The sequence below is a fragment of the Daucus carota genome, chromosome 9, assembly GCF_001625215.2.
Source record: "Daucus carota subsp. sativus chromosome 9, DH1 v3.0, whole genome shotgun sequence".
In the NCBI taxonomy this organism is placed as follows: domain Eukaryota; kingdom Viridiplantae; phylum Streptophyta; class Magnoliopsida; order Apiales; family Apiaceae; genus Daucus; species Daucus carota.
This window is the reverse complement of record NC_030389.2, coordinates 23,324,004-23,334,902: the sequence shown is the minus strand read 5'-3', so window position 1 is coordinate 23,334,902 and position 10,899 is coordinate 23,324,004. Positions and strand designations below refer to the sequence as shown.

Sequence of the window (10,899 nt, the reverse complement as noted above, 5' to 3'; positions counted from 1 at the left end):
ACATGGCTTCAAGGGTTATATGCTTTGAAACATAAGTGGGTGGAGGCTTACACAAGAAACACTTTTTCTGCGGGTCAGAAAACCACATCAAGAAGTGAAGGAATGAATGCCTATTTTGATGCCTATGTTGGTTCTTGCACCGGTTTGAAGGATTTTGTTGAGGGTGCACAAAAAGCTTTGGAGAGGCAATTTATGCGTGAGAAAGATGAGGATTACAATACGTATCATAGAAGTCGTTGCATGCTGTTCGCAAAAATCTACACGCAAGCGCACGTGATCATAAGTAATATATTTGTTCGTTCCCACAGAGACTGGTGAATTAAGAATACGCACCTATGCAACAATGTATGAGTAATTTTCACTGCTAAGACAATTAACAAGGATGTGTTCTTTTATACTAATAGCTAAATTTACTAATCAAATTCAGAATAGGAAAACACATGGGATTCTAACTTCATTATCGAATTCATCTAGAATTGAAATTACTGATTAACATGCGACTGTTGATCCTAATCAGACAACACGAAAGTAATACATGCCAACTCTCGTTGCACACATATCATACCAATCAAAATCCACAATTAAGACAGAAATCTCATGGACACCAACAAAGCTCAGACCCTATATCTCTATAGCGGTAGTGTAAGCAGAGAGGTTTAATAGCAAGTCGTCTATCGTGATTACACAGGGTGATAAAAATAGTTCAAGTCTACCACAAATTATGTTTCATTCACATAATCCTATGTTTACATGGCATAGTTCTAAATTCATCCATCCACTCTCGCTTCAGAAAGAATTAACAAACAACTTAGAAGTTAGCTACGCTCCTAAGAAGAATAAGCACGGCTCATGCAAAGAAATCAACGTACGTCACAAAATCAAGTAATTAATATTCTTTACTAGACTACATCGATAAGTCCATTAGAATCCCATGAAGGCGGTTAGTTCTTAATCGAACTAATCGACATCATGGGTTCTAATGAAAACATGATAAATAAAACACGAGAATTAAGCGGAATAAAAGTGCTTGAATTAATAATAAAGAACACAACGTTACAGATTGATGTTCACGATCTCGCTCGAAACTGTCACTTCCTCGCGAAGAACGATCCAATACAAAACTGATAATGTGCTTGATTACAAGAGAAAAACTGATAAAACTATATTACGATATATTACTCTCTAAAACTACTTGGAGGCTAGGGTTTTACACATGAGAAAATAAATTACATTGACCAAGTCAACCGGGCCTCGACCACTGCTAAAATCCATCAGAAAAGCTTCAAAAATCGGCCCGGGACACTTCTGCTGGGCAAGGCCGCGCTAAACTAGCGCAGGCGCGCTAGTGGGGACAGTAGCTAGCGCGGGCGCGCTAAGCTTTAGCGCGGGCGCGCTACTGTCTGCCACTGGCAGCCCTTTTCTTCGTTTTTCAGCTCGTTCTCGCGTGCATGCCCTTCCTCGCTCTAGTACCACTTCCGTAGGTGATCACGGTTGCATTTAGCACATGCAACAAGCCCTTTAAACCCCTAGATAGCTCTAGTGGACGAGTGTGTTCTCGTGAGGGTTTGTAGAAGATGTACCCACAAAATCCCAAATCGTGATGAATCCACAATTCTCTATTCTTGCAAATAATGCACCAAAAACAACCTAAAATGATAGAAAATCACTTCATCACCTCAACTCGTGGCCTGCACAGAAAAACACTAAAAACACATCAAAAGACACTAAACACTTAAGTACAACCAACCAATTTAAGTGGAAATGAAGGCCTATAAGTGTGTATAAATACCACTTATCACATGCAAATGAAAACCGCCTTGGAGCACCACGCGGCTTCCATTTATACCAAAGAAATGTTTCGAAGATTTCAAGAACAATTGGTTGAAGCAAATAAGTACTTCGTGGAGAAAGATAGAGATCGGTCTTTGGAAGATGTTGAAGACACATTCTACAAATATTATAGACCGTTGACGGGTGCATCTCAGAGAACCATGTATCTTGTATCATTCAACAAGGTGTCATTACGGGGTTCATGCATTTGTAGAATGTATGACCATGTTGGCATACCATGCCGTCACATTATTGCCGTGTTGACGAAGAGGTGTGTGGCGGAACTACCGGAACATTTTGTGAAACGGCGTTGGACAAAGGATGCCAATAGAGTTGATGGCGTGTTGCCATATCAAACATCCGAAGTTGAATCACCATCTCATGAGTTGACTCCCACGGAAAGATTTAACCACATGACCTTACTTACCATGGCTTTTAGTCATAGTTGCTCCGCGTCGAAAGAGCGGTATGAATATGCCGTTGGGGTTATTAATCGAGAAACGGAGATTATTGAGAAAATGCCCGTTGACGGGGTAGAACGTGAAGGAGGTGAATTCAATACACAAACAACACAAGGAAGCGGTGAAAAGTTGCATGAGAATATCCTTGACCCCTTGGTGTCGAAAACGAAGGGGCGGAAAAAAGAGCACCGTCATAAAAGTCCACTTGAGGAACTTACAAAAGCAAAAAGAAAATGCCGCTATTGCACTATGTTAGGACATGATGTTAGAACGTGTCCGAAAAAAAAACAAGATACTTTAACAAAAGCTTCAACTGCCCAATTGTAATTACAAATCCCTTATGTTTTATTTGTGCTTTATATGTTCTTCGTAGTAACTAACTTGTTCATTGTTGAATTTGTAGGTAAAATGACCGACGCTTCGGATAATGACTCAGTGTCACACGTAAGCAATTCATTCTCGGACTCGGATGAAATGGTAGATTCACCTACCTTTAGTGAGTTGGAGGAAGCATGGCGTCATCTTGACGAATTAGCAGAAATGTACGAACCACCTCCCCTAGTGGAAAAAGAAGACAATGCGTTGTACCCAGCTGACGAAGAGGCCTACCGGTCAAGATGTTGGACTGAAGCATGTCAGTGGTGTGCAAGCGATAACATGTTCGAAAGGGTGGCGTACAACTTGACCCCATATTTTCTCCCAATTTTGAACTTGGGTCAGGAGTACCCCGGTGGCCCAAACAAAGTCTCCCCGTGGGATGGTGGTTGGATTGTTGAGTGTGATAGGATAGCCGACATTCACAAATTGAGGCCTCGCGCGGGTTGCATGCGTGACCAAATGCGTATTGAATATGTGAAGGGTTGGGTGTCCCATCTAGATGATCCCCATCCGAATCCCCTTCCATCTCATGAAAATGGGAATAGGGTGTCCAACTCAGTAAGTCTGATGCTACTCCATCAAACTCACCCCTGTAATGTGGCAAGCTATGATGAGGCGCCACTCTACTGTCACGCCTAACCCGTTTCCTCTTCCCACCCACAATCCAGCCCTGCTCCTCAATCTCCTCCTCCTCCTCAATCTCCTCGGGAATATCAGGCTCCTTCCCCTTCCCCTTACCACTCTTCCCCTTCCCCTTCCCCACTTCCTTCCCCTTCCCCTTGCCCTTCACCTCTTCCTTTCCCTTCCCCTTCCCCTTGCCCTTCGCCTCTTCCTTTCCCGTCCCCTTGCCCTCCACCTTCCCCTTCTTCCCCTTACCCTCGTCCTCCTCCTCATCCTCGTCAGGCATAGCCCAGAACTCAGCTACCGGATAGCTGCCCCTGCTCTCATCGGGAATAGGTCTACCAATCTCGAACCTCTCATAAGACCATAGCATCAACAACCACACACAACATGATATCTTCTTGGCATCCTTCTGTGTGGCGTGATACAACCCCCTGTACAAGTAAGACAACACTGCCGAACCCCAAGACCATGTAGGAATCTCCCTCAGTCTGCGAAGATGGCGGAGATACCGGGGATGCACCACATTCCTACTAGTAGTAGGAAAAAGAACAGCACCTACAACAACGAACAAATAGGCCTGCGTGTGGATGAGAATCCGCTCTGGATCAGGACCGGGATCAGCTCCGTACGTCTCAAACAAACATGTGTACCTCACCCCGCCCCTAGTATGAGCCGAATCCACGTCAGCTGTCGACAACTCCTCAAACCAGTTCCTCCAAAAAAAGTCCTCCTGGTTGTCAATAGCATCTCCTACTAAAGGCCGACCATGAATGGGCAACCCCAATATGTAACCAACATCCTCCAAGGTCACAGTCATCTCCCCCTGTCTCATGAAGAATGTGTTGGTCTCCGGACGCCACCTCTCAACAAGAGCACTCACTAGCCTCGCGTCAGTCTGAAGTATAAGTCTGGGATTGGCAAACAAGCCAAACCCTATAGCATGTAGAATTTCCTTCTGAGCATCAGAAAGAAACCAGCTCCTCATAGACCGGTTGCCACAGAAACACTCCAATGGACCCCGATCAACACCAGCCCAAACAGCAGCACTCACATGATACGAGTTATCTAAGATAACTTCCTGACTAACTGGCCCTGGTAGAATATCTTCCATCCTGAAAATTCAACATGAAATCAACATCAGACAACATAAAACTAAAAGATTCAAGTAAAGCATAAGAAGTTCATAAGAAGCGCAGAAGAACCTATACTATATTCAAACTACCTATATATACTATATCCACACAACCATTTATATGATCATATTCATTAAAATATCAGTAGGAAAAGCACTAATTCCATAATCACAATCACAATCTACCTACATATACTACCTACATATACCACAATTCAAGCACACATATATATATACCAAAATTTATTAAAATACCACTAGGAAATTAAATTAATTAATTAAATTATACTGACAATGCTACATTCAAAAAAGGATAGCAAGTTAAATCAGCAAATCACACAGCTTCACTGACAAAAACTAACAAAAACAACAATATTTTCTTTGAGGCATTTTACCAAACACTTCGCACTCAGAAATATATATGAACTAGAATACATGAATTACACAACATGTATCAAGCCTAAATCAAGTAACAATCCAACAATCCATTATACATCCAATCGTAAATAATGTATGCTTAAAACTAAAGATTGAAACACCAAACAAAAATAAGCACAAAACTGTTATGCAGGGATACAAACAAAGCAGAAAATGGGGATTTGCAGGCACCTTGTGATTGCAGGCAAGATGATCGCACGCAGGATGATCGCAGGAGGCTGTGGTTTTTGTGTGTGATTGTAACTGATCGCGAGGGTTTGTGATGTATACAACTGATATGTTTGTGTTTCAGCGGTTTCTTTTGTTTTAAACTCGTCTGATAGTTCCGCGGTTATTTACCGCGGATCGCTTAAAAAAGTCCCGACGATCCGCGGAAAAAATACGCGGAACGCATGTTGAAAACAGACCATCCGCGGAAAAAAACCGCGGAACGCAAAAAAAATTTTCTTTTACCCCAGCCGTTGGATCAACGATCCAACGGCTGGGGAATGATGTGTTGGATAACTGTTCCCTGACACACAGTTGTCAGGGAACAGGACCCTATATAAATTTGTGATACCCGGCAGAAATTTAAAAGCATGCATCATTCTCTTCTTTGCCATAAATACATGTATGTATATAAATTTAGGGTAATAATTAGATTATTACCTTCTTTAGAAAGGGTAGAAGAAATGCTTTAATCTTCTCCTCTTTAATTTTCTCAAATCTTCTTCTTGCAAATTTCCTTTCATTCTCCTCTTTTCTCTAGTTCCCAAATCTCTAAGTTTTCTCTCTTTTTGCTAAGCAAAATCTTTTAAGAAATCTCATATTTTATATTTAAAGCACTTCCACTAATTGTAATTACTTCTAATTGTTATTCTAACACTCAATCAATAACTTGATTAGTCCTAACATTACTTAGGCACCAAGTAACATTACTTGGGCGCCAAGTCTCGTTACTTGGGCGCCAAGTTACAATGCTTGGGCTCCAAGAAACCTCTTAATCAAATAAATAGCTCGTTAAATGCTAATCTCACGATTCTAATTTAATTATTGCGAATTTTCGAAATTTTAAATAATTGCTAAATAAATATTCTTCGATCTCATCTCGCATCGATAAATATATTAAATCTGAGTATTAAGCAATATCATTATTCTCGAGTTATCTATTTATTAATAATCGCATCAAAATAATACTCGTGTTAAACGAAATCTAATAACAACAAATATTATTTGAATATTAGCAAATAACTTTGCATCCTCGAAAATTCTAGTACTAACCAAATCTCAACTAATATTTCATGTTCTTAAAATCTAAAATTGATTATTTATAAAACAATTAAATAATATGATCGCAAAATAGATAAAAGGAATTAAAGATTCGCGCAGATACGGACTTGGAATTTTGCGGTCGTTACAGTTGCTGTGCTCAGATACTGTGGATCAGAAACCAATTGAATGATTATGGGATTTCTGTCGACAAAATTCCAATATTTTGCGACAACACAAGTGCCATAGCCATTTCCAACAATCCGGTTCAACATTCCAGAACCAAGCACATAGATATCAGGTATCATTTTATTCGGGAACATGTCATGAATGGTACAGTGGTGTTACATTTTGTACCCACGACTGATCAAATCGCTGACATCTTCACTAAACCACTTGATGAATCCACTTTCTCAAAGTTGGTTTGTGAGCTAGGGATGTAAAATATGACATGATTCTCTTTATATATATTTTTAATATGCTTTATGTATTTTTAGATATTTTTTGTGAATTTTCTGTGTAATTATAGGTATTTTATTAGATTTTTTATGATTGTCTGTATGTTATTTGATAATTATCTATGTAATTATGCATATCTATATCTTTATCTGTAATTTTCTAAATGCCTGCATACTCCTCTGTATTATTCTCTAAGCATTTAGATAATTATTTGTATTTATTTTGTATTTTTCAAAATTAATTAAGCATAAATATTTGAATTTAAGTTAATTCATTTTTATGAATTAAAGTTAAGTTCATAAGTATTTATATTTAATTAAAGTTGAATTTTACAAAATATATGTGTAATATTTAATATTGTTTCTATATTAGATTTTTGATTTAATGTGCAGAATATTTTATTTCAAAAATAAATCAAAAATCACCTTTTAAATATATTTTTCGTTTGTTTTTTATTAAGAAAAACTCGGCAAGACAATTGTTTCAATTTTCTTACCGAATTTGTCAGATTTTAAATTATTTTTTCTGTTATTTTCATGCGGCAAGACAATTTTAGCGATTGTCTTACCGATTTTTATATTTTTCTTTTTCTTTTGGTGAGTAAATAACTCGGCAAGACAATCGAAATGATTGTCTTACCGAGTTCTGAGTCTTCCTGCATACGCCACACGGCAAGACAATTCACAAGATTGTCTTACCGTGTTTCTCACATTCACTCAGTTGGGTTTTCTCGGCAAGACAATTTATAAGATTATCTTACCAAGATTCAAACCAGTAAGACAATCTTAAAAATTGTCTTAGCCTCACTTTACTTCATCTTCTTCATCTCCATTCGCATATACACATATACACACGCTCTCGCACTTCGGTTTTTCAAGTTTCCGACTTACAACTTGCTGGTTCCTTTGAGTTTTTCAAGTTTTGTGGTTAAAAAACTTGCTGGTTTGGATCTTTAGTCCATTTTGTACCGAAGTGATTCCCGTTTTCGAGTTTAATCCAACGTTAAAACTGTGATTACGATCGCGATTCGAACTGAACCGCTGTGTTTGCAAGTGATCTAAGATTCGTGTATTTACAGTCAATTTGAGGGGACTTAACTGCTGTTTGGACTTCGAATTAGGATTTCAAACCCTCGATTTCGATTTTTGGGGCTTTTTGGAATTAGGGTTCTTGAGATTGAATTGGGGATTTTCGAATTTTGTGAAGTTATTGGAGATTATTAGACTGATTTGGACTTTGTTGGCTCAAATTTTCACACCTTAAATTAATTAAATTTTAATTCGAAATTAAATCAATATTTTGAATTATTAATTAATTAATTAATTGTTAATTAATTATTAAGTGAAATTTGCGAGAAATTTGAGAAGTATCGTTTAATTTAATAAATTCTCGCTTAATTCATTTTTTAATTATAAAAATGGTTGGAAAATTTGTAATCCAAGAGACCAATTACAATGCATATCTGGATCCTGAAGTCTGCCAGAGCCGGTTCACGCACTGGGTGAGATTTCTCAACGAACAATGCATTGCCGGTACTGCCCTCACCGCATCTGCGACTTCTACTCAACCGCGCTGAACTCTACACTGCTAGAAGAGTACAGGATGATCGGAGATATAAGGCTTGGTGATGTGAACGGCCGAAAGAGTATATTGATTACATCTGATGATGTTAATCGTGTTTTGGGTTTTCCTAGGGGCAACTTTGCGGAAGTTCCCGAAGAACCGGAGTTGGTATAGTTCTTTCAGACCATACAGTATCAGGGAGATATCAATCTGCCCAAGATGTCTAAGGGTCACTTGAAGCCTGAGTGGGAGATTTTCTTTGACACCTTGGCTAAGGTGTTCTCCCCTACCGATCGCAGAAACTTCCACAACATCTCCAACATCCTTCAGGTTTTTGGACTTTGCATTGCTTATAATCGTCCAATTGACTTTGGAAAGATAATCCTGAAGGAGATTCTGAGGAAAATGGGACCACTAATGAGTCGATCAGTGGAAAACAATGATAAAGTTGAATGCTTCTACCCTCGGTTTCTTATGCTGCTTCTGAATGACAAGATGACAGAAGCTGATAAAAACTTCTACTTCAACAGTGTACGAGCTTTGGTCAAGAAGGTCAGTACTAAGTTGGTGAATAAGCTCGCAAAATCCACGAAGCATAATCAAGTTCCACTTGTAGTCACTCCATTCATGTCAGAGATGTTCAACGCTCTGTTGGCACCTCTTCAGTTTAATGTGGCTCAACCTGAACCTCTGCAACAACAACAACAACCTCAACAACAACAGCAACCACTACAACAGCTACTTCAACAACAACAACAACACTCTCCACAACAATCACCTCAACCATCACCTCAACAATCACCTACTCAATCACCTATCCACCAACAACATCAATTCCATTCATTTGAATATGAGCCCCTGCAGTATGACTTCTTCGAAACTCATCCATCTTCATCTGAACCCATCATACCACTCACTCAAACATCACCTATCCCTCAAACACAATCAACCTCACAACCACTGCCATCAGATTCTACCATCAATCCAGATTTTCAATCATTCAGAGATGACTTACAGGTAGCTCAGGTACTTTCTGACTTCTCATCTAACTTTAATGTTGATATCTCTGATTATGGTTGTAACTTTGACTTGTTTTTTCAGCCTGCCAGCAATGAACCGGACAACACACAGGTTCATATCCCCGCTGATGTTTCATTTCAACAAACTGTCTCTTCTCCAAACACTTCAACCAACACTACTTCAAAACCTGTTAAGAAAGTTGCCAGGAAGAGGAGTTCGAGTAGTTTGATGAGTCAACCCGCAGCTCTGTCTTCCCAAAAGAAGCAACGAGTTAAAACCTCGAAGACAACTACAGCCACATCCTCGCCTTCCCAAAAAGGCTTAGACTCTGATATGGCAATACAGTCTCTGGATTCATTCTCTCAACAGAATGAAGCTATTGAAGTTGACCGTCCAGCCATGGTAATCTGTACTGAGTCAAGCACTGCTCTAGCACTCACGCTAGTGCAAAATCAAGCCAATACACAGGTTACTACACTTTCTGAGAGCACAGTTTTTCAAAACCAAGTTACTATGTATGAAAACTTTGCTGATCACTCTTTCTTTAATGATCAGGAGCTGCTTGGCAATGTGCAAGTACATCTGCCATCAATGGCATCCGGAGGAAAATTTGTTCCTCCACTACCTTTGAACCCATCTCAGGGAACATTGGTTGTATATACAGGTACAGCTGGAGCTATGAGTGAATCGAGTGATGAAAGGCAAACACCGAGCGATACACATGCACGTGAGGCTAGTGAAACAGCTTTGAGTGTACGTGAGGTGAGTGCACACACTGACCCAGCTCTTTTTGAGGAACAAATTGCAAGGTTACAAGCTGAACTTGCCAGAATGATACCGGAGAATGAAAGGTTGAAAGGTGCACAACTTGTCACCTTAGAGAAGAAAGTGGAGGAGGAGCCATCCAGTTTTTACAGGGATGAGCTCAAAGCTGTGGCTGTCGAGATGAGATCCAACCATGAGCTTTATATGGCTAAATATGATGAAATTGACAGCAAACTGGATCAACTTCTCAGGAACTCCAAGTCTGATGATCCAACCTCCAGAGAGGATCCCTCAACTAAGGGGGAGAATAGAGACAAGGGAGAAGAAGACAAAGGGAACAGCTCTAATCAAAGCAACAAGGGGAACACAAACACCAATACTTCTGATTCTGCACCCGGCAGAGAAACTGAAAAGTCTAAAGGCAAGCAACCTATGCATCAACAGGAAGACAATTATGATGCCTTTCCTAAGGAAATGGATGATGATGATGTGTTTGATGCCACTTACTGCCAGAATCACGAAGATGGTGTATTTGATGAAGCTTATCTGTTCCAGACAGAAGAGGAGGCTGTAGATCTTGAACATGAAGAGTTGGTGAGAAAGTTCAGGATGGAAAATGAAGCTAGGATGCGAAAGCTCAGGGACTTTCAGAAGCTCCTAGAAGACAAGCTGATAACTGAAGAAGAAATCAAGAAGGAAAAGCAGAAAATCTATGATGCTGCCTGTGTGCAAAAGAATCTTGATATTAAGCATAAAGTTGGTAAGAGTCGGGACATTGCACGGAGAATTATCAATGGACCTCAAAGGGAACCCTTCGATGACAAGAAGTTCATGTCTTTAATCTATGATCAAAGGGAGTTAAACCCTGATGAGAATTTATTTATGCATGCCCTATCTCTTGAACTGTGGTACATTACAGTTGCTATCAGGAACTTGCTAGATGAATGGGAGCTTATCATTTATACCAGGAGGAACGGAACA

General features: G+C 39.6%; 1 protein-coding gene across 1 annotated transcript; it reads left to right on the top strand.

The window, feature by feature from the left end:
- The first annotated feature begins 8,352 nt into the window (after nucleotides 1-8,352).
- LOC135149499 (uncharacterized) lies at nucleotides 8,353-10,184 on the top strand. Its single transcript, XM_064085226.1, has 3 exons — nucleotides 8,353-9,159; nucleotides 9,265-9,621; nucleotides 10,149-10,184. The coding sequence occupies exons 1-3, from the start codon at nucleotides 8,353-8,355 to the stop codon at nucleotides 10,182-10,184; spliced, it is 1,200 nt and encodes a 399-aa protein (XP_063941296.1).
- The last annotated feature ends 715 nt before the right edge of the window (nucleotides 10,185-10,899 follow it).

Excerpts from the sequence above, each read along its gene's own strand:
- LOC135149499 (XM_064085226.1), top strand. The coding sequence starts at position 8,353 with ATGTCTAAGGGTCACTTGAAGCCTGAGTGGGAGATTTTCTTTGACACC. Across the intron at positions 9,160-9,264 it reads ATGACTTACAGGTAGCTCAG|GTTCATATCCCCGCTGATGT; the intron begins GTACTTTCTGAC and ends GACAACACACAG. Across the intron at positions 9,622-10,148 it reads AAAATCAAGCCAATACACAG|CAAACTGGATCAACTTCTCA; the intron begins GTTACTACACTT and ends TGAAATTGACAG.